This window comes from Psittacula echo (genome assembly GCF_963264785.1).
Source record: "Psittacula echo genome assembly, chromosome: 1".
Classification (NCBI taxonomy): Eukaryota; Metazoa; Chordata; class Aves; order Psittaciformes; family Psittacidae; genus Psittacula; species Psittacula echo.
In genome coordinates, this window is record NC_137735.1 from 160,138,527 (window position 1) to 160,162,756 (window position 24,230).

At 42.5% G+C, this 24,230-nt stretch overlaps 2 protein-coding genes across 3 annotated transcripts in view; both read left to right on the forward strand.

The window, feature by feature from the left end:
* Positions 1-7,028, forward strand: part of CAPZA2 (capping actin protein of muscle Z-line subunit alpha 2) — a gene marked incomplete at its 5' end in the record, with an annotated part of 33,556 nt that extends 26,528 nt beyond the window's left edge. For both annotated transcript variants that reach the window (XM_080636256.1, XM_080636255.1), the window contains 2 exons: positions 2,549-2,611; positions 3,497-7,028. In XM_080636256.1, the coding sequence (XP_080492382.1) occupies positions 2,549-2,611; positions 3,497-3,637 (204 nt within the window). In that variant the 3' untranslated portion in view covers positions 3,638-7,028. The remainder of the gene's footprint in view (positions 1-2,548; positions 2,612-3,496) is intronic.
* An 11,233-nt stretch (positions 7,029-18,261) lies between these two features.
* The window catches only part of ST7 (suppression of tumorigenicity 7), a gene marked incomplete at its 3' end in the record, with an annotated part of 152,601 nt that continues 146,632 nt past the window's right edge, over positions 18,262-24,230 (forward strand). Inside the window, exon 1 of the mRNA XM_080633970.1 lies at positions 18,262-19,413. Coding sequence (XP_080490096.1) covers positions 19,263-19,413 — 151 coding nt within the window. The 5' untranslated portion in view covers positions 18,262-19,262. The remainder of the gene's footprint in view (positions 19,414-24,230) is intronic.

Consider the following 24,230-nt stretch of genomic DNA (forward strand, 5'->3'; position numbering starts at 1 on the left):
GTTGGGATGCGAGTTTGCTCTTTTGCATGAATGGGAATTAATGTTCTAACTTTTAAATAGTGTGTGTGTAATATTTACTACTTCTACCTAACATATAGTTACTGTTTAAAACTAAAAGGAAAAAAAACAAACTCCAAACCCTAAAATTAATATATGACTGCATGTGGCTTATATAAGTTAAGCTAACTTTGATTGTAAATCTGTAATTAGCTTCCTGTCAGTCTTTCTGCACTGTTGTATTTAAACTTTCATAGGTATGCAGAATGACCTATAAAATTAATTTTTAATATGAAGGAGGTTTGAGTTACAACAACCCACTTACATAGTACAATAGGAGATTCTCCTTTGCTTCACTGGGAGAAGACCAGTATGCTAAAATTAGTAAACAAATGATACCAGTTGGTGAGTACTCCTCCTTCATTTCCTCCCTGTCTGTAACTGGTGCTGTCAGCCTCTTGTTTTTTGATACAAAAAGCCCTTTCAGAGATGCTTCAGCTTGAGAAGCATAACACGCTTTATATTTAAAGCATCATTTTTTTTTTCAACTTCTTTGCAAACAGATTATGTGAGGAGCAGGCAGTGGAAGTAAAAATGGTTTGAAAACAGTGTCAGATGTATCCTTTAAGAGTTGGTAATGTGGCAATATGAACAACTACTGCTTTTGAAGTAATGCTCCTCTTGCCTACTGGAGATTGTGTTTATAAACAGGGAGATTTTCTGTTGGAGTGTTCTGTAATAAAACTTAAGCTGGTGAGGTCAAACTGGCAGAGGGCATTTGTAAAAGTGAACAGTAGAAGTGTTTAAAAGATAGTAACTAGTTGTGACCAATTTGGCTGAAAAGCTCAACCCATCAATAAAGAATATTGTTTGCTAATATAAAGCAAGGCTTGTTGGCTTTTCAGTTGCAATAGCACCACAAAGAATAGGGGGGTGGTGCCAACTGATAACACTCCTGGAGCTGTAGGTATAAAATTACTTTTGATCCCCTAAGTGAAGGGAATGTTTAGTCCATCATTCAACTAAAAGTTGCTTCAGGGAAGATTATGTGGAAGAAGTTCCCCTTTCAATAGCTTTTGCTTCACTTTCTATTGGGAAATCATTTAATCCTATTCCGCAATTTAACAAAGCAGCAGGAGGCTGATAAGTAGGAAAGCATCTTTTATCTAACTTTCCTATCTTCTATTAAAACAGAAGCAAGTATGCTGCTGATTACCAATTTTTAGCCTTGATTTTGAGCTTCATAGAGGGCAGAGGCTGCACACGTTCTTACTTCACACAGAAGGGGTGGTAGGTAGATTAAAAGGAGCCTGAAAGACTCTTCTTTTTTGTTGTTTGGCAGAGAAGCAGTTTTATACCATTAACGTTCACAACTGAAATAAATGACTGAAGAGGTCCGTTGTAGCTACAGCTATGAATAATTTTGCTGAAGGTTACTTTCTTATCCCTAGTTTCTCTCTGAGCCAAATAAGACTTCATACCCTTGAATTCTTCCTTTTGTTAGCAGAGCCTTTGAATTCATTGCCTCAGTTCACTGAAAAGTCAAAGCCCTTTCATTCATTCTACTTGGTCTCTAACTCCTCCTTTATGTCTTTCTGCCGTGTATAGGAGCGCTTTCACAGCTGCTAGGTGCAGTTTCACTGGAACTTTGAACCAGTTGTAATTGAAGCTGCCACAGTTTTTTCTCAGTCTTTGCCTTTGTAGGAACAAGGGATCACATGGGGCAAGAACACTCCTAACTTTCAACAGCTTCTGCAAAAAGCACCCTTAGGAATGTCTCTAACACCAAGTTGGAAGTCTTGAAATTCATAAACCCTCACTTCCTTCTTGAGACTTCTTTCAAGCACTTCAGTTAATTTGTCTCCAGATTGACTGATGGGTCATTTTTTATTTTCAAAACAAACACACACTTGCATACTTAAGGGTGAGGGCTGAAGCCAAGGAAGTGTTTAGCAGTCGTAATGAATTTTTGGACATTGTGGTATGTGGCACCCTCATTTTTGCAAGATGTACTTGCGGATGTTTTTAGAAGTCTAGGTATATAATGTCGAGTGTTTGCCTCTGTTTAGTCTTCAGATTCAGAATATGTAGAGGTGAACAATTTGTGTCAGTTTTTTGGTTGCATTCTGCATACTTCTGGGTTAGGTGGTGGTCTCTTAAGTTTTCCTGAATTTGTACTGGAAATTTCACATTGATAATGTTAATACTTTGCATGTTTCTAGAGATCTATGTGTGTACATGGTCATACTTCCAAATGTTATTCTGGTCCATGTGTCTTTTTGTCATGCCATAGAATTTTAAATCAGAATATGTTAATGAGCTCCATGGTAATCTTTATGCATGTTGCCATTCAACTCTTTTTATGTGTCATGCGCCTTTTGGATAAATGTTTTGTTCGGTTTTGGCATAGCCACTAAATGGTTGTGTCTACCTGCACTCTACCTGACATCACTCATAACTACAGAAAAAAAACCATAATCCAAATGCTCTTAGGATCGTGCTGTACATCAGACCTCATTCAGATATGTTGGGGTTTTGGTTTTTTTTCTAGAATGAAGCTCAGACAGCAAAGGAATTTATAAAAATCGTAGAGGCTGCAGAAAATGAATATCAGGTATGTTGGAAACAAAAAACTATATCCTTACTCACATGTGTAACATTACCATATACTTAACCAAAGGTAGTAGTCTATAATTAGCAAGCTTATGATACCAAGATAAAGCAGTTCCTTACAAATATAAATGGATTATATGCTGCTGTTAACTGTATCCTCCCTTTTCATATCTTCTGGTGATTGCAGTCACCTACTTAAAGGAACATTAAAATGGGTTTTTTTGAGAGCAGGGAAGTCCCTAGCATGATCAAATATCAGCAATTCTGAGCTCTTTCAGTATTAGTGTATTCCTTAAGTGGAATTTTTGTACAGATTCTATTTAGAGTCTGTTAGACAGCTTTGCTAAGTATAAGTATTATCCATTTCAATTAGTCATTTTAAAGTTAGCAAAGTGTAACTGTTCTAGATATGCTCTGTAGATGTCAATTCATGTTCATTTAGGTCTTGAGCATAAGGTAAATTTCAGATGCCGTGGTCTGTCGGTTTCAGAAAAACGCTCTTTAATAAAAATCTACTATGTATGTGTCGTATGTATTGTATGTAAGTTCATACTATATTGCGGACTGACCCAACTGTCGCCACAGAAAAAGCAGTGGAAGACTTTGGTGTCTGAAATTAATGATGTATGAGCTAACTGATCAGCACTTTATTCATGCTGCTGTGGTTTGCTGAAGCCCTTAGGCTATGGCCATGTTTATTGCAGCTGTCTCACTGATTTTCTTCACATAGTTTCAGTCTAGATCTAGCAATTTTCCTTCATAAGATGTTATTTTAATGTAGAATATTTTTATTAAGCCTTTTTAAGAGGTAACAAGACTACTGTCGTTTAACTTCTTCTATAACATCCTGTTCTTGATGTGTCTTTGTTTTGTATGACTTCAACAGACTGCTATCAGTGAGAATTATCAGACTATGTCGGACACTACTTTCAAGGCCTTACGTCGACAATTGCCAGTTACCCGCACCAAGATTGACTGGAACAAGATCCTTAGCTATAAGATTGGAAAAGAGATGCAGAATGCTTAAAGTGAACATTGCATGACTGGATCATTTTAGTGTCCTTGTATACAAATAAGAATTATTACAAAAAGTATTCGGAACTGTCAAATCACCCAGTCAGCATGGGCTTTTGCCATTGAAAATCACTGTAAGTAGTTTGGTTAGAGCACAAAGCTTAGCTAATTGACTTTCTTCCTTTTTCTTTCTTTTCAGAGGGTTGCAGCTTCAGTGTAGCTGAATATTTTCCTTTAGAGTTTCTGTTGTACCTTTATTTTTTTATAATGAAGAGACCATGCCTTTAGTTTTCAATTGCAAGTTAAGAACAGTTTGGAAAAATATTTTTGCATATGATAACCCTTTCTCTTGCTTTCATGTGAAATGAACAACTTTCAAAATCTGCTGGATTCTTTGTGGAGATCAGTAATATGCATTTCTAGGTCAAGGTCAACATGGAGTGTTGTAGGTGCTCTTTTTGAAATCGTCTGTCCTTTCGTTGTATGTAATATTGGGAAAAGCATTTTCTGTATCGTTTAAACCTTTCAGAATACTTATTTAGCTCCGTGGTAACTAAATTCTTTTTTCTTTTTTTAAAGAAAAGGGCAAGTTCTAACACTGTTTTAAGATTTCAAAATTAAATTAAAGTACTTATTTCAGAAATGCATTTAATGCTTTGTATCTGACAATTAAATGAGCTCAAACTCTGTCTGCCCTTGAGGCTTCTCTATCGTAAGCCACAAATGTATTATAACAAGGCATATTGTAATATATAACCCTGTAATCCTTGCTGTGTCTGTCAGTTTATTTTTTTTCTTGGATTGAAATGTACTAAAATTCAATGTGACATTAAAATGCAAATTTTCTATTTATTTGAGTATCAGATTGCTTCCTGATTTAGCCTAATTTTGGTGTTTCTATGTATTTTTTTAAGATACTGCTTAAAACAGCCACAAACTTGTGGCTTATTGGCTATTCTCAGTGTATTTGGAGATTGTTGTAATATCATCATCCAGTTTCCATCTGCATTTAAGAAACATCAACATATGGAAGTCTACTTAAAACAAGTATATTTTAGCTTCATATTGGCCACAGAGGATGGAAGAAATTACAAAAACAAAACCAGTGTATTGGTCTGGAGAATACTTTCCCTGTCTGATATATCCTGTATTGAAAATGGATGTCAGGTCTCTAAAAACAGGGACTTCATTACAAATGCTGCATAACACTTTCATGAAATGCATAGATTTCATTTTTAATTGGATGAAAACCTGTTTTAAGTCGTGCTGCCTAATTATGTTGCTTATGATACATAAGCTTATGATGGAAAATTAAACAGCTTCCGTATTTTTTTAGAAGGCAGGTATTTATGCACACTCCTAAACCAGTAAAGCTTACACAAGGGTTTCATATCTTTGTTTGCAACATGATACAATTAATTAATCTGTTAAGTTACAGGATAGCAAGAGAGAGTCTGGATTTGTATAAAAATGTACACACGGAAAAGTTTACCATATGAATTGTAACAATACCCCAATATGATATTCTTCAGTGCTTTCTTACAAAGGGGTATAGAATTAACTGAATTTCTTGACATTGCTGCTACTTTACAGTTCTCAGCTGTATAGTAGAAGAGCGGGATTTGTTCTACCACAGTCTTACTGGAGAGTTGCCCTCTTAATTGTCTCCACAGATCAGCTTTGAATCATGTTGTTCTTTAAAAGAAGGCTTTTAACAGTTGTATGTGAGCTAGTAACATGCGGAGTTGCTGTCAAGTCAGTCTGTCAGTCTTAAGAAAGATCTAAATACACACCTCGTTTGAAGAATGTCTTCAGCATATTTAAGAACAAGCTAAAAATCAAAGGCAATGAATGGTCAGTTAAGAGAACTGTTACTGGGCAACAACTGTGGAAATAACTTTTCTAGCTGTTAGAATATTGTGTATGACCGGAATCAGCACTGGCTAAAAGTCAGAATGCTATTTTTCTTACCTGAAATAAAAAGCTAGTTTTAAATATATTCCTAATAAAGAGGTATTTTACTGTGGAGTACTCTATTATTCTGTTTTCTTCTCTGTTTATTCAGCCTTGTGATAGTCTTAATGCCGTATCTTCAAAGAATAGTATCCTACAGGTTCAATTCTACCAGTAGGGTGACATAAGTAGATTTGATTACTTACATTTTTTCCTGTTGTGTTAATTTTTAGTCTGTGAGATGATTTTACACCTTGAACATCAAATTTATTAAGTTATAGCTTCAATAAAGCAATTTGTAAGTAAATAACTACTCTGTTACTTTTTTGAGATGGTATGTTGCATCATATTTAGGGGTAACGACTCCCCAGCTGAAGCTGATGTATCAGCTGAGGCACATGGCACATTTGGAGTTCTTGATGTCTCTCAAGTATTTTGGATGTCCCTGCTTCTTTCCTTTTGTTTCTACCCTACCCCTTTTACATTGGAGAACTTTATAGCTTGCTTGGTAGGCTTCAGAGTACTGTGTGTAGGTAAAGCACTTCCTCTGAGAAGTACTGCTGTGGCAATTGTCTTAATGTGAATTACTGTTTGTTTATATTCTATTTTAAACATAAAGACAAGCTTTGTATTGTGGAATGCTGATGTACTGGACATTATGTCTTGTAATATGGACTTGTAAAATGCTTGTGTTTATGAAGTGTATTATGTCTTACGCATCTCAGTGCCCTTTTATACAAAGGAATTTTAACTTCTGCAAGTAGTTTTAACTTCTTTGTGAACACTGGCAAGGGGAGTGGCAATTCTGCTTTCAGGTTCTCCTGAGCCACCCCTTTTTGTGTGTCTGTCTTAAAATGCATACTGCAGGTAGAATGAAACTTTAAAGTCATTGTAGTTTTGATTACACCACTACTGCTTCTTACGCTCTACATGCTGGTAACAATTCTGCTGGCTGGTTCAGTTGAACACTGTAATGCAGTTCATTAGCAAATGGTCATTTGGCCCAGGGTTAATGGTATTGTGTGGGGCTGAACATCCTGATGTGTTCTCTTTAGGGGATGACTCCAGCTGCACCTACAGCAGTGATGTAGTTTGTATTAAATCCCTCTCTCATCCCACTTGCCGCATAGTAGTTCGGCTGACAAAGTAGTTTCGGTGCTCTCAAGTTCACTTCCTTCTGGAGACCTGAGAGCTGGGCTCTGAGCATGTGCCACATTCCCTCCAGCTCCAAATTGTTACGTGACTCCATAGCAGAGGTTGCCTTCAGGCAGCTTGAAAGCATCTATGTGTTGAGGATGTCTGGAGGATAAGAATAAACCTGGTCTTCAAATTTCCAGGCTGTATATACTACAGACATAGAGGTTGAACATCAGCCGTTGATTGTGTGGGTTCACCCCTGCTGTGCTGAATTACTTGGTGACACAGACACAGCTGCTGCCACATTTGTTTACTGGAAAGACTGAAACTGTTCTTCCTCTGATGCAACTGTAAACTAGGTTTAGATTAAACTTAGTTTGTTCATACCCGTGAAGTGTCAATTTTTGTGTGACAATGTCAACTCTGAACTCTTCTTGAAAGGGAAAAATTTGCATCAGTTTTTTTTCCATAGCTAAAGAAGGCAGCTGAGAATATGTACTTTGTTCTTTCTGTGAAAACGAGTGCTTAATACTTGGTAGGTTTATTTACTAGCAATATTTTCGTCTGCTACTGTGATTGGCTGTCGTGTAGCAGGTACTGTGTAGAAATAACTTTCACATAATTTGGGAATTAGGGAAAGAGGCTTGGAAAAAGAGTAAGTTAATTACAAAATAAATAAATATTCAAAAGATAAACAGGTGTTTTTAATACATTTGCAACTTTGCTGTGACACTTAATAGCTGTGTGAACAACTGGAGTAGAAATCTGAGCTTCAAGAGCCATTAGCAGTTTTAAACTAAGCAGGAAGAAAAATCTGCTTCCTTCTTTCCTTTGACATGACGCTGCATTGTTAAACCAGCTTTCAGAGGCTGCAGAACTGGTCAGCTGTGCAAGCCTTTCAGTTAGTTGTAAAAATAGGAACATGAGGTAGCAAAATCAAGAGCAGTTGTGGTTAAAGTTCAGATAGTCAATTGGAAGATTTCTGAACAATAGTGACAGTGGAAATCTTGAAATCCTTGAACGACTGCTCTGAAAGTAATTGTTAGTGATAAAGATTATCCTTCTCCAAGTTCTTGTAGGGCTTCGGTATTATTAGTATAAAGGTGGATACTGGGAAACGCTAAGTTTTGCTGGATCTTAACCTCTTTTTATCTTAGCAGTGGGCATACAGAACAGTTTGCTCCCATTGTCTTTGCAACACATTTTATGTTTTTGAAGAGCTTCTCCAGACTGTGCAGCTTCTACCGTAAAGACTGAATCCAGCAACTCTGATCTCTATATGAAATCCAGTACTTTTAAGTTATCGCTCTACATCCTGCTTTTTGGTTTCTGATCATTTTGAGAAGCTTGGTTTTCTCTGCATATTGTTCATTTTGGTCCTCCATGTTATTGCAGACTATCGTGATATTAACATAGTACTTGGATTTCCTTTTGCTAGAATCTGGCCTTGAGTCTTACAATATTCTCTAGTATTGTCTTCAATAGCAGCTAGAAGATTTCTGAATATAATTTTAAAGCCTATGCCATAGTAAGGAGGGGAAAATAAAACCCAACCAACAAACCACTGCTAGGTATGTGTACCTGATGTTATCCTTCTCCATTGACAAAGCAGGCACTGAGAGTGTACAAAATTGAGACTGTTCTTTATCCTAATGATATGGACCAGCCAGCAAATAGATTCTGAGCTAAGCGCATCCTGGCATAAAGGGTCAGGGGCTGCTGTGAACTTGTCCAAATAATGAGCTGGGTCCTTGTTATCTGGAATGTTTGTGCCAGCAATGGGCAGTTTGTTTAGCAGTACGTCGTAGACACTGATGTCAGTCAAAACTGAGGCAGTGGAATGCTCCACTCTTTCTTGTGCTAAGAAGCACAGAATATGCTTTTTTCCTACCTTTTTTTTTTCTCTTTGGAGGAAAAGGGATCAATGATCAAAGTTGACAAGGCTGCCTGAGCTAGGGCTCCAGAAATACTTGCCCTGTTTTCAAAAGCACTGAAGCAGTCTCACGTCCCCTGCCATGCACTGGTGCAGACTGGAAGGTAACTGGTGCAACATATCCATGCAAGCACTTTCCATGTGTCCCAGCAGTTCCACGTGTAGGGATAGGGGGTATCCTTCACCAAGTTAGCCAGAACTTCTTGCAGGGTACCAGAAAAGCCTGTGTCATTCAAGAGCCTGTTTAAAGCACGAAGAGTCCTTTAGCTGTCACAGATGCCAGGAGACAGCTCAATTGCGGAAGACTAGGCCTAAGAGATGCTGCTAAGAAAGTAAATGCCATATGCTCACGAAGAGTTGAAGGGCTTGCTGCTCCTGCTCCAGGTCTTTGCTGCAACGCAAAGGCTGCTACAAAACTGATTCTCTGAGTGCAAAATTATCTCCTATAAAGTCAGTAATGAGTATGTGTCCTGTCCCACTTCATTCCTAAGCCTGGTGAGCCACCATTTTACATTTAAGAACTTGTCTACCTCTCCTTTGCTCCTTCAGCTGGATACTGTGCGCTTTGCAGATAGTGTGACCAGAGTTACTTACCTGAATGTAAATGAGGAAGGTAGAGTGCCAGTACATAGTTTCCCAAAGACGAAATCCAGCTACCTGATACCTCACCTTCCTGGTAAGATCATACCAGAAACAGTAAAGTTGCTAGCAACATTGTAGTTGATGCAGTGCGGTAATCCAGTGTCTCAAAACACAGATGATGACGACAAGGTTGAGAAACAGGGGGGTACCACATGCAACCTTGGCAATCCCACAACCAAGGATTATTGTTCTAGGAAAAACCAAAGTTACCAACAAAGTAAAGGACCCAGTGGAAGAGGTTCCAAAGTTATCTCTAACAGTGGATTTTCAGTGCAGATGATGGGTTTGCTATATCACACGGTGATCGATGGAAACATTCAGCAGCAACCATTATTATGTCCTTTGCTCAGAACCTCTCATGGTCTGCTGATGAAATTGTAAGGAAAAAACCCCTTCAATATGGCTCTTTGTGACTGCCAGCAAGGTTAGGAAATACTGAGGGGGAAGAATGGAAGTGTATGGGTGAAGCTCCCTGCTTGCCCATCAGGGTTTTCATCTTCTTCTTCCCTGCTGCTGTGCAGAGCAACTAGTTGTCAGCAGGATGAAGAGAAACTGGCTTCTTCAGCTGCATAGATTGCATCTCAACAGAAAGTGAAGTGAGCCAAATGTACATGAGGATTCATTGGATGTGTGTTTCTCTGGAATCAAGATGGAACAGAAGAATTCCTGCTGGAGCAGCAGAAGGGAAGGTATGCCATTAAAACCAGTTAGCTGGAACAGACTTGGGCTAGCCTGTAGGAGAGCAGTTCCTAAGGATTTAAAATCTCCTGAGCCTAGAAGATAAAGCGCAAAATAGAAGAGAGAAAGATCTGGGGAACAGTCTGTATCTAAAGATGGAAAAGGCCTAACAGCTAATTTTCCAAGGAGTTTGAGGGAAGAAGAATGCACAAATGTCTTGAGGAAAAGGAATGGGGAAAGCAGAAGAAACTCTGCTTTTATTTCTGAAAATGGCTGAATAGTAGAAGCAGGAATTAAAATCATAGAATCATAGAATAGTTAAGAGTTGGAAAGGGCCTTAAGGTCATCTAGCTCCAACCCCCCTGCCATGGGCAGAGACATCTCACTCTAAACCATGTCACCCAAGGCCCTGTCCAACCTGGCCTTGAACACTGCCAGAGGTGGAGCATTACCTTAACAGTAAAGAACTTCCTCCTTATATCCAATCTAAACTTCCCCTGTTTCAGTTTGAACCCGTTACCCCTTGTCCTGTCACTACAGTCCCTGATGAAGAGTCCCTCCCCAGCATCCTTGTAGGCCCCCTTCAGATACTGGAAGGCTGCTATGAGGTCTCCACGCAGCCTTCTCTTCTCCAGGTTGAACAGCCCCAACTTTCTCAGCCTGTCTCCATAGGGGAGGTGCTCCAGTCCCCTGATCATCCTCGTGGCCCTCCTCTGGACTTGCTCCAACAGCTCCACGTCCCTCCCATGGTGAGGACACCAGAACTGTACATAGTACTGCGAGTGTGTTAAAATAATAAACCCTCATAGGCAGAGATTCCAGTGCACTGATTACTCTTCAAAAGTTTTTGAAATGTTGCTGTTATACTAAGAAAGGCTATGTCTTTCTGTTTTTATTGGATTTTTTCCCTGTTCTTTCATTCTGTCATGCGAATTGTGATTTTTAGCTCCCTTTTATCAACTTATAAAACTATTTTAATACTGAACTTCATCAGGTTGAGAGTCCTGTTCCTAAGGGACAGTGTTTCAGAAGGGCAGGGAACAATGGAAAGGGAGGGAATTGAAAGCCACTCGGGTAACTACTACCTGCGTGCATTGCCCTTGCTGGCATGCAGAGGACCCTGATGCTCGGCAAGCCTCTGTTGCGCCTATCATAGAAGGTTGCGAGTGACCTTGCGTGGTCACCATTGGGCAAGGAGAACATGTCTCAGAGAAAGAGCTTTTTAGAAACACTGGCCTCTCACAAGTCTGTATCTGTATAAAGCTCTGGTGCAAGTGTCACTATGCCCCATTTGTGTATTCAGAGCCATTGCACAGCATTTTGGTGCTAGAGCTGAACTCGCTGCTCTAACCTTGCTGCCTTCTCACAGCCACTGCAGTACTCGGTTCGCCCTGCACCTGCAGAGCCACCACCCTTTTCCCCATGCAGCAGCAGCAGTGGTTGGGATTCAGGAGCATTTTGTCTCCAGTTAATGGTCCTTATAATCCTCCTTTGCTATGGGTGGCTCGTGCTTCTCACCTTGGGGCGTGCAAGCCCAGAGAAGCCCAAATTTGCAGAAGCACTCGCTGTTTCAAACTGACGTCAGGCTAGAGTTCAACAAATACGATGTCATGAGTATTCAGCGACGCACAAGGTCCCATAGTAGTGACTGTATTTAGTATTGTTCCTTCTCCATCACAGCTTTATGTTTGCAAAAGAAATCATGGGAAAAGCCTACATGAAGTCGATGAAGAACACGGTACTGTAGTGCCAAGTGTCATGAAAGATGCTGTCATCTTTCATATATGTATATGTATAAGAGTTTCAATAATAAGTAGTAAATGGGGCCAGGTATCAACTGATGCTTCAGTACAAACACACCTCGCTCTCAACAAGCCAGCGGGGTACGTGGAAATAAGCGCTGTGTTTCTGGGGGTTGTGCGCACTCACCTCACACCCATGTGCACAACAGTCTTGGCAAAGGCTGTCCAATTATGCTCAGCCGTGCAGTAAACTCAGCGCTGTACGGTAAGAGATGCTGAGTGGGATATGAGCTAGCGGTAATTTATGACAAAGTCATTTTACTTGGAGCTTACCAGCGTGAGAAGGGAGAGAATCTTCTCAGAGCAGGTGGGACTCCATCGCCTTTCTCTTCCACGTTCTTCACAATCGGGAGGCTGTAATGAAAAATGTCGTATAAAAGCATATCTATAAGAGAATTCACCTAGGTCTGGGTTTAGCTAAGGAGTACAGAATCTACTTGAATAATGTAGAAGACAAGAGATGTGAGCTATTCAGATTAACATTAAAAAGAGCACGACAGCCTACTGTGTTCAGGTAACAAATCCCACTTCAACGCCAGGTATGAAGTTGGCACCAACAATCAACACCAAGCTTTGTTTTAAAATGTTGGTCAACCCAGGCATCTCTACTAGTAGGAAGCTTCATTCTCTCTCTTTCCTGGACCCACCACTTGCCCATGCAGGGCCTGAGAGATGTTGTTAGCTCCTGCTGACAGAGCAAGAAATGTTTTATAGCAAGGGCTATATATATATTTCCCAGCCACCTCAGAAGTGAGAATCAATGCCCGTGGGGTTATTCCGCTGCTTCATGAGCATTTACGGAGTGGATTAGCTTAAGTCTTAGGCCAGGCTTACTCTGAAATGTCACTTTTTCAGCCAGGTCACGTCTACACAAGAAATGGCCATCGTGGTTTTTCATTTCCAGAACTCTCTCCTTAACAAACTACATCAGGGTTTTCATTAAGGCTTTCTGTTTAGATAGAGACTATTTGGTCCATTTTCTCACTACACATCAGCAAAATATGTTCCTCCTTTTCCCACAATAGTATAACCTACATAATAGAGAGGTAAATGTAATTTGGGTTAGTGATTGCTTCACTACTAAAACGGGAGACAGGATGGAACGAGTGACAGGATGCTGTGAGGAAGGAATGTGGATGTGAAGAATGACTGCTGGGTGCAGAACGGGGAACACAGTGGCTAGGAGCCAAACCTAGCTGTGATATAAGGAAATGGCGTGCCATTTAGATGCTACCTGCTTCCATGGCACGGGATGTTCAGCAGCACATAACTCAGTCCCCTTCTGCCTCCTGTCATAGCTGTTCTTATCATTAATAGTTGCCAGCCTCAAGCAGCAATAATTATCTGTGCGTGACCCAGCACTGTGACTGTTCCATTTCCTTCAGCTGAATTTCTGGAGATTAAGTAAAATATAACTGCCAGTGGATTTCTGTTCCTAGTGATACGTAGCTGGGTGAAGATGCTGGTTTAGCAAATGACAGGGGCAAAATAACCTCTGCTCTGCTAATTGCAGATCTCAGAGCAGAGGAGTTGAGACCCTTTTCGCTCTCTGAAAGGTTTGGTTATTAAATACAGTATCAATGTTCAGCAAATTAAAGGTCACTCTCCACATCTTTTTTCTTACCAAAAAAAAAAAAAAAGGGGGGAAAAAAAAAGGAAAAAGGACAAGATACTGAACAGCAACAGAATTCCATGCACCTCCTTAAAAAAACCCAAACCAAACAAGAAACAACCCAGATTTGCTGTCTGGCTGCAGCCCAAGGCATGGATGTGGGGAGCTGAGCTCTTGTCCTTTTCCTCAGCCTAAATGGGGGGGAGACAAGCCAACACTGGTTCCCCTCAGGCTTCTTGCCATCTGCTTCTGCCTCCCCCTTTCTCCGACAGCCTTGTTTGCCTCCGTGACGTACAGAACATGTGTGGATGCAGATGCCAGACTCTGACTTGCTGAGATCTCTTTTCTGACCGGGGGCCAACCTCGCAGCTTGCACAATTCCTCTATGAACCCGAAGCACGTACCACCTCGTACAAATACTGACCTGTCCTGGGCCACCACCTGGTTTTTATACAGGATCTCCATAAAATGCCTCACTGAATGTGTGTGTCCATCTTCTTCATAAACCTATGTGTTACTGGGGGATATTTCCATTGGTTTAAAATAATAGAGAATTTCAGTGTGCTTTAGCAAATGTGTGTGTTTGCGATAGGGCACTCTGCCCCGCACTAACGCCTAAGTGTGCTGACGGTCAGGGTGGAATTCCCATCTCATTTTTAGGGAGTAAAGTAATTTGTTAGGCAAAAGAGGGAAAGAGGTCTGGAGTGGGTTTTTTGGCTTGGAGCTCTTGGTTTGTGGAGGGGTTTTTTCCGGTTAGGATTTATTTTGGACGCTACCTGAAAATACTGACACACACTGCTCTGCGCTGCACCAACCATTTGGTAACACCTTTCTTTGCCCTGTCTTTGCACTGACGACTGACTGATTCCTAACTGAGCCAGCTGTAACTCAGTCTTTGTCTTGCAGTTAAGGCGGCTTGTTGGTTGGTGTTTCCTCCCTCCCCTGCAACTGCCCAGACACGTTCTACATCACCCTGTTTCCTGGCAGGGTCCCCATGGCCGTGGACAGCCCTGTGAGTTTAGGGGAGATTGCCATCTCATTGTTTCCTCTGTGCTCCTTCAGTTCAAGCAGTCTCTGGGGATCTGAACATTCAGCTCCCTCAAACCCAGCTCCCCTGCTTTCCGAACCAATAAAACAGGCAGAGCTTCATCCCCACATCCCCCCCTTCATACCGCTTTGGAAGTAATATGGAACACCATTGTATTTTACGCTTTTTCACAAGTGGTGCTCGAGGCATATGAACGATTACTTGCCTTTCCTCACTAGTAAGGATGGCATACTTTTAAATCTGGCTGTTTTCCTTTAAGCTGAAGACTATTCATGTCAGACTGTAAAATCTCACTTCAGACAGGGAACACAATCTTCAGCCTGGGCACACTGTTTGGAAGGCCACAGTTGCATACTTCTGAAATATCTTTGTTTAATGAACATACATCGACTAAGTTGTAAATTAAGCATGGATTTTTATTTCGGTCTTTCTTAGCGTATTTTCAGTTCTCCGGACTGTGAGTGAGGACCTGAAAAGCAACTTTACAGTTACTTTTTCAGTGTTACCTGAAAGCAACTTTTCGCAAGCGTTTAAGCCATTTTATTCAGGTATGTCTGAGAAGTTCTGAGTGTGTGGTCCTGTGAACTCTCCTCCAGTGCTTTCACTCGCATTGGCACACTGTTTCTTACCATCACTGATTCCAGTTTAGACTGCCATCTCCAGTTCATCTCTGATATTGTTTAATATGCAACCGGTATGCTTAATAGCATAGGTGCACTATAGGCCTATGTATTTATGTGTATGTAGATACTCGTGTTGATATATGCTTGCATACATAGAACCACAGAATCATAGAATAGTTAGGATTGGAAAGGACCTCAAGATCATCTAGTTCCAATCTCCCTGCCATGGGCAGGGACACCCCACACTAAACTGTGTCACCCAAGGCTCTGTCCAACCTGGCCTTGAACACTGCCAGGGATGGAGCACTCACAACCTCCCTGGGCAACCCGTTCCAGTGCCTCACCACCCTCTCAGTAAAGAATTTCTTCCTTATATCCAATCTAAACTTCCCCTGTTTAAGTTTGAACCCGTTACCCCTTGTCCTGTCACTACAGCCCCTGATGAATAGTCCCTCCCCAGCATCCCTATAGCCCCCCTTCAGACACTGGAAGGCTGCTATGAGGTCTCCACGCAGCCTTCTCTTCACATAATGTTCTATAAAACTTCAGGTAGAGACTACAAAATAGGAACGCTAGATTTGAAAAGCAGCGGAAAAAGGCACAACATACATATATATACCGTTGTTGAATACGTATCAAGATCAAACGGTGTTGCGTGTAACACTGCTTAGCTGGATTCAATTGCTAACCAGGCATCAGGTGAAGGTCAGGGGTATGCCTGGCCCCTTTGAACCAAGCTGACAATGTTTCCCAGCGCTCACAGATGTCTGGAGCTGATGTGGGTCTTGGTTGTGCCCCTTCTGAATGTCCTCAACAAACGTGCCTGGCCATGTCTCGCCTGCCAGGAAACCTGCTGCAATTCTGGTTTATAGCTGGGCTCCAAGGGGGCTGTGCGTTGTGGGCCTAGAAAAAGTTATTGATCTCTGAAATGTTCCAACAGATGGTATTTTAAGGTTCATTTAAACAAAAACCCCAAACATTTCAACCCCCACTACTTTGGATCTTGACCCATAAAAATACCAGGTGGGCACAATTCTCCTGCTGCACAGCGGTCCCATCTCTAACTTGCTGGAACCCAAGTTCAAGAGCACTTCTTTCTTCTGGAAAAAACCAGTAACTTCACTGTACCTCATGTTTAGTGATTGTCATCGCTTCTCCTTCCTGATTTCACTTAGCAAAGCCATCCACAGTCGTATGAGAAACTAGGAACCCAGAACCAGGTTAATGGCAAACAACCCAGTAGTGTTCACAGTTACAGGTATTGTAGGAACTGGGGTACCTGAGGGTTTGTGTGAGAAAACACTTAAGGAAGTGAGGTCATTGAATGGAAAATCTTAGCAGAAATGTAAAAGACTCTTTTCAAAACGATTTTTGTCCAATGATCATTTCAGCTGTGTTCTGTCTTGACTTAGCAAATGAGTGCCTGGAGCCAGACGACACTTAGTGAAATCATGTCCCTTCACAGTACTGAACAGTTTGCTTCTTTGACTTGTGAAATGCATGTTTTAAGGCTTTGTATTAATACTTGGCACTTCTTTTGAACAGAACTGAAAGAGGAGAGATAATTCGTGTTAAACAGAGCCTGAACTGTGAACTTGTCTTGAATGTCAGCTGAGGTGTTTCTTTAATAGGGACAACAGAGATGTTCGAGTGCGCCACGCTGGTCATGAGCCAAGTTATCCTAATGGGGATTCATTCTTCACCTCGTGCAAACAGCTGGGTTCGGACACATGCTTCTTCTGTCTTGACGATGATGATGATAATTATTAACTTTGGTGTATAGCACCCAATGGGAAATCCATTGGCGTGTGCTACTGGCAGCCTGGAGAGCTGGACTCCATTGCCAGTTTGGTTTTTGAACACTTTACGCTCATTGCAAAAACATTAGCGGTCCAGGAGTGAAATGCAGAATATTACTGCAAGACATTAGTAACTGCTGTAATTCCAGGGGAAGAAGGTGCTTATAGGAAGAGAGGCATAAAATTACTGACTGTGTTTTAAGTGGGCACAGTTCACAGTGTTTTCATCTTCTAGTAACACAGGGGATATAAATAAAGCATAGCCGAAGAAACCAACCCAGTCCACTCCAATCTTTCAATAAAAGACTGCTTAACAGGGTGGAAAGGACAAGTTGTTTACAAAAATAAAGTTTCAAAAAGCCCCATTGAGCACAGTTACTTTTATAATACAAGCACTAATGTTCTGAAAATTAAAATATGTAGAGGAAAAAGTGTAAAAGTGAAAAAATACCTGAGTGTTTTGGGGTTTTTACTAACACAGAAGAGAATGTGAGACAAATATTTTGATTTATAAATAACTGCATGATGCAACGATGTTGCCTTCTTTCAGATCTGACTTATCTGTTAAGTATTTCTTGCCTTTATAACTGGAAGGGGAAGGCGGAATACTTGAAACAGGGTTTTCTGTGGTATGCAGTTAAACTTTAAATGACCTTTTTGCAGTTCTTCCATGTATTCTAATTTTAAAAGTGTTGTGACTTATTAGCAGGAAAAACTTCAGCACCAGTATTCCCACACGGAGACCACAGCCCCTCAACTGGAAGATCCTCTCACTGTCAAACACACGAGACACAGCCAGTGTTCCCCATCCAGCTTCAAGTGCCGTAGCATAGTCTGGAAGAAGTAATGCGGTGCCTTTGCTGCCGTGAGGAGGGATCGATTTGTACAACTACACATTTATTTTGCTTTAATGTCTTTAGGTATTGCAAACACTCTGGAAAAGCAACTGTGTTTTTCCCCATGATGACGTTTTCACTGGCAGACTGGAAAATCCCAGGAGAGAGTGGCTATTACCAGTTGGAAAAGTCCTTCCAGATTTTCTGTTCTTTTGGTACTGCTTAAGAAGTGCTGCTTGTTTCTTAAAACGCTGGGAAGTGTTATCCTACGGGGCAGAGATTGTGGAAACACGGGAGAGAAACCCAAACAGACGGCAATACATGGTGCACGTCTACTTCAGTGTGTGTAACCCTTGGAATGCCAAAGAAAGCAGCAGGGATCGGTTGTGTCAGCTGGCCCCTGGCCTCCTGCCATGTTCTGTTGACAAATCTTGTCCCATGAAGCAACTCCTCTGCGAGAGGGCCCTGGAACAAGAGAGGTGTTTTCCACCCAAGCACAATTGCACGAAGTTTCTGTTATCCCGACACTGTTTTAACAGCAGACACGCACGCCTTGTGCGTACAGAGTCTTCCAAGGTGGGCTGGAGACAGGGAGAGCTTGCAGTTCAGGACCCTGCTGTGGGCATGGTACACACAAATACAAGCAAACCTGCAGTTTTAAGCCTGAGATATGACCCCAGCAAGAAGCTTAGCGAGTAAACAACCAAAAAGAAATCCCATGAGCCCTTTTTAGGCTTAAAGTCCTGGTGCCTGAAAACACCGCCTGAAATTCTTGCTGAAAATCATGAAGAAAAGAGTTGCATGGCTTTTTTCTTTTCGGTTCTTTTCTTTTGTTACTTTTCCCTCTTCTCTTTCCTCTTTTCTCCTATCTTTTGTATTTTCCCTTTTCTTAATTTTATTCTCTTTCTTTTATTCTCTTTTTTATTCTTTCCTTTCCCCTTTCCTGTCTCTTTTCCTCTTTCTTTTCCCTCTTCCCTTCCCTCTTTCTCTTTTCCCTTCCCTATCCTTCCTTTTCCCCTTCCTCTCCATTCCCCCCCCCGCACCCTCTCGCCGTTTCCCCGCGTTTCATCATGCAGCTGCCGGGACCGCGGGGTGCCGAGCGGCCGGGGCCACGTCTGGAGCTGCCTCCGCACCACGTCCCGTCCCTTCCCCACACACCCCGCCGGGGCCGGGGACCGCCGGGCGAACTTTCTGCTCTCGGCTCTCCCTTCCCCGCCCCTCGAAGGCAGGAGGAGGCGGCGGGGCGAGCTGCCGCGGAGGTGGCTTTGCCGAAACCCCCACCCGCTCCGCTGCCGTCGGGGGGGGGCTGTGCTCGGAGGAGTCCATTTTAGCTGCGGACGCGGCGCTGGGAGAAGCGGCAGCGCCCCGGGGGCACGGGTCGGTGCGGCGGGAGGGGGAGAGCCGCCTCGGTGAGGCGTGCACCGCCAGCCCGCTCTGGGAGGTTGTGGCAGCAGAGAGCAGCGTTTGGGTTGGGCTCAAACCTATCCTCCCCCCCCCCCCCCCCCCCCCGCCTTTTCCTTTTTTTTTCCTTTTTTTTTGCCTTTTTTTTTTTTTTTTTTTTTGTCCTCCAAAAACATGGCTGAAGCTGGGACGGGATTTTTGGAGCAGCTCAAGTCTTGCATCGTCTGGTCCTGGACTTACCTCTGGACGCTGTGGTTCTTCATCATGCTCTTCCTGGTCTACATCTTAAGGGTGCCCCTGAAGATCAATGACAATTTAACCACAGGTAGAGTGCGATCTTCCTCACGGTGCTCTCTCTTAGCCATGGGCAGCCGCCGCCCCCTTCCTCCGGGGGACTCTTGCCTCCCAAGGGAAGGAAGGGGTCGGTTGCTGCCCCCTCGGATGCCGGGTTGACCTGGCAGCCCGAACCCCACCGCTCCCCGCGGTCCTCCGCGATCGGCGTAAAACCCGCGGAGGAGCTTGGGTGTCCGGTCGTGCTGAGACCGGGGGGTGTACCCGGAGGCAGCGGGGTGGTGCGGCTGGGATCCAGTGTTGGCTTTTGGTGGGCTCTGTGCTTGGTCCAGCCAGCCCCAAGCGCGCTTGAAGGTGCGCGGAGAGCTCAGCTGAGAGTTCCCCACTGGATCTGGGAGCCTTACAGTAGCTGTGCTGCAGCAGGGACAGGCTGGAGCAATCCCAGCGTCACCCGGAGGGTGCTTGGTGGTGTGCGGGGAGATCATCCGCTGGGGATTTGTCATTCCCCCGCTTGTTGCTGGAGCGAGTTACCTGGGGGATGCTGCAAAACTTCCCACTGGGGCCTTGTGCCCCCAGACTGAGTTATGGGGTGTGAGGGCTGTGGTGGCACTGGGGGAGCTTCTCTGTCTCCTGTTTAATGCTGTTAGTAGAGGTGGGGAGGTCAAGATGACTTCAGGAGGATAGGGCAAACCGTGGTCATGCGCTGGCTGAAGCTTGCTGGAGTTGTATTTCACGCTGGACTTTTACTAGGGGAGTTAACAAATCGATTTTTGATAGCAGGCTCTTTGAGAAAAATACTGCATGTTTGATTTTCCAGGTCGTGGCTTAAGCTATTTGTACAGGGTTTGGGTTTTATTTATTGCATTTTATATTCATTGCATGAATGCTAAATAGCAGAACTGCCCTTCCCACCCCCAGTGTTGTGCTTTTTGTGTACTTTGAGGATAACGAGAGAACTTGAGGATGTTGTGTAAAAAGTGCTCAGCTTGTTCAGTTCACAAGCCTAAGTCAGGAACAACCAAAAGTAATTTGCATCACGTATGCTCCCGGTCCCAATTCATTTCCATAACAGGCTTATCTTTGATGTAGGCTGAGTAAGTATGTAAATACAGACCCATCTTCAGTTGCAGGGCAGCGCATTCTTTCTGGGAGTTTTCTTAGGAGCAGGTGGCATATGTGTGCTTGAGGGATTCCAAAGGGAAATTACATTTGTGGAAAATTCATGGTTTCTTTGAAGGATATAAAAGGATCTTGGTTATTATGTGGAATATGCTTGTATTCAGGGAGTGCATGGAGTGAAATTAAAACGTTTTCCCATACTATTTATATTATACTCAAGCATTCTTTCAACAGGATTGAAACTTTTATTATGTTTCTGATAAAAAATAGATATCAGCTTATTCTTCTGAATGATGAGAAAGGTTAGCACACAAGTTTACTGGAAGATTATCACTGTTGCTGTGGACTTTGCTTTGACTGTTAGGACTTTAATGTGTCCTAACTGTTAGGACTTTAATGACTACCTTAATGAGGTAGTATGCCCCTCTACTCTGCTCTCGTGAGACCTCACTTGGAGCGTTGTGTGCAGTTCTGGTGTCCTCAACATAAAAAGGACATGGAACTGTTGGAACAAGTCCAGAGGAGGGCCACGAGGATGATCAGGGGACTGGAGCACCTCCCGTATGAAGACAGGCTGAGAAAGTTGGGGCTGTTCAGCCTGGAGAAGAGAAGGCTGCGTGGAGACCTCATAGCAGCCTTCCAGTATCTGAAGGGGGCCTACAAGGATGCTGGGGATGGACTCTTCATCAGGGACTGTAGTGACAGGACAAGGGGTAACGGGTTCAAACTTAAACAGGGGAAGTTTAGATTGGATCTAAGGAAGAAATTCTTTACTGTGAGGGTGGTAAGGCACTGGAATGGGTTGCCCAGGGAGGTTGTGAATGCTCCATCCCTGGCAGTGTTCAAGGCCAGGTTGGACAGAGCCTTGGGTGACATGGTTTAGTGTGGGGTGTCCCTGCCCATGGCAGGGGGTTGGAACTAGATGATCTTAAGGTCCTTTCCAACCCTAACTATTCTATGATTCTATGATTATACTGAATCAGAACTGGCTTAGGTAGTGTTAAGCCAGCCTGAATTGGCCATTTCTGTCTTTGTCTTGAAACTGCTTATTTTTCCTTCCTATGTACTCTCATCATTTAATTTCCCCCATGTGCACGCTGGAGAAGGCTATTTGTTGTGGGTGCAGATGAGATGTAACCCATGCAGCATCCCTGCTGCTGGGAAGCCAAACATTACCTGAATGTTCTTGTCCATCTTTCTGGCCTGTTCTCATTTGACAAGCCTCTGCTGGCAAATCCAGCATAAAATAAAAATAAAAAATAAATAAAAAGAAGAAAATTATGCAGCATACTGCAATTTTCACTTTAAGTGTAAACACAATTAAAATTACTTTTAAATACAATTTTGATCAAATTCAGTCAGTATGTTTTTGAACAAGTTTGTTTTGGCATTGCTGCACACTGATTAGAACAAGATGTAATTCTTCTTGCTTGGTCTTAATAACTGATGTAATGCATATGGCCCAGGTAAACATTGCAGGCCATGGCTGTCAAGCAAAAATGTCACAATGCTTTATATTATCATTTTCACCATTGGAAAACAATCACAGCATCCATCTGAGATGCAGTCGAGCCCATGTGATGTTTTTCCAGAGTTTGAATCATAGAACCACAGCATGGTTTGGGTTGGAAGGGACCTTAAAGCTCATCCAGTTCCAACCCCTGCCACAGACAGGGACACCTTCCACTAGAGCAGCTTGCTCCAAGCCCCTGTGTCCAACCTGGCCTTGAACACTGCCAGGGATGGGGCAGCCACAGCTTCTCTGGGCACCCTGTGCCAGCGCCTCAGCACCCTCACAGGGAAGAGCTTCTGCCTAATATCTAATCTGAGACTCGTCTCTTTCAGCTTAAAGCCATACCCCCTTGTCCTATCACTACTAGTTCGAACCAGCTAATTCTTGATGCAGTTTCTCGTTTGAAATGTTACTTGAGTCTGCATTCAGCTGAGTCATCTTCGTTTTCATTGAACATGCAAGCAAAATGACAGTATAAAATCTGTAAATAGGAGTGATTTTTCACAACTGTGTGCTTTAAGTATCGATGGGGTTAAAAAGACTGAAGAAATTAACAGTAAGTCCCAAAGTACTTGGTGAAAATTAGTTACCAAGGGAAAACAATAGGCATAATATGGCCTTTATGCATCATCTGTTCCTAAATGGGGTTTACTTAAAAAATCAGCACTGGCTGAGGGCTGAGGGTTTTTTCTTTTGTTTTGTTTTCCAAAGCTTTTGTGAATGGATTAAAACCAATCTGACTTATTGTGTTCCCCCCCTTCCCCCCCAGTTGATCTCAATAGGGTACTGTCATTGGTTTGAGGTTGCTCATAAAGTAATGGCCCCTGATGTGACACTAATCAAATATATCTCAGTGATGTGAAAATAGAAGTATAAACGTTGCTAATAAAACTTCTGCATGGCATAAGGAAATAGTATGGTGGTTAAAAACAATGACCGGGCATTTTCCCAGAACAAGCTGGATCTGTTGGTGAGCTGCGGTCAAACAAACTGGTTTTCAGTACCACCAGACGCAGGGTTAGGCAGCCGGTGGGAGAAACACAGTGCCACAGGTTTGATTTGCACCTCACAGGATAGTGATTTAAAAAGGGGTTAGATACTTAGATCAGACGTCTTAAGCTGAGTCCTCAGTGGGCTGTTGTGGCAGTAAGGACAAGCATGGCACGTAAGGGATGGTACCTACCAGTGGGGCTCGTACTTCGTGCTGCTGTGTGATTTTGGTTTTCCCTGCCTGATGTCAGTCTTTTTAAAAGGAAGTTGAAAAGCTGGACAAGAAGTGCTTGAGAGAAGCATCAGAATAAGAGATTTTGCTTGGGTGGTTACTGGATTACAGTAAAGAGGTATTGTAATGGGGGAAAAAGAAATGGCCTTTTAATCAGGAAAAGCATAATAAGAATTGATGACTGGAGGCAGAGTGAAAGCTCCATTTAGTCATAATCAAGCATTAATTTTTAATGATCAGCTGCTAAAGAACCATTGAGTTCCCATGGCTGGAGGTCTTCAAATCAGATGGCGGAACAGGAGCCACTGGTGTGCATACAGCTTTAATTGGGTTTACAGCAAGGACTTGGGCAGTGGGCTGTGCGGGCAGGGTAACTGTGGATGGTTTCACCAAATAGACCACTTCTATTAAGATGAAGCATGGGGCCTTTTTTCCACCTTCTTTGATGTCGTACAGGTGTGCACACCCAGAGCGTTGGCATCCATGGTATTGCAAGCACTCACCCTGTGTGTTTCACTGGGCTTACAGGCTTAGAAGTCCTTGCAGTTTAGGGCAAGCTTAATTTCAATACCCTCAGTGGAATACATTACTGTGGTGTAATCAAAGGGAAGTCTAGTCTGTTGCATAAAAATATTAATTATAATTATGTGAAAAATCCGTGCTGTTTCATGGGTTTTGCATTTTGTTGAAGCCTGATGTGCAAAGCAAATCATAAAATCCTTTATGAATAGGAATGCTTGAACTATTGTAACTGTACCATTAGCCAGGAAGTGAGAGAGGAGACTTAATATGCCAGGCTAAAATACCAAATACAGAACAAGTAGCTGAGGAAGTGGGTGTTATCATCTTACTCCAAAACGATTAGAACAAACGCGATTATTTTGTATAACATGCTGTATTTTCCTCCTGCATTGGCACTCGCAGTATTTGTGAATGCCACGTTAATCTGAACTAGGGCACAACGCTTCTAAAAATGGGCAACCCTGCTTGTTTTCCT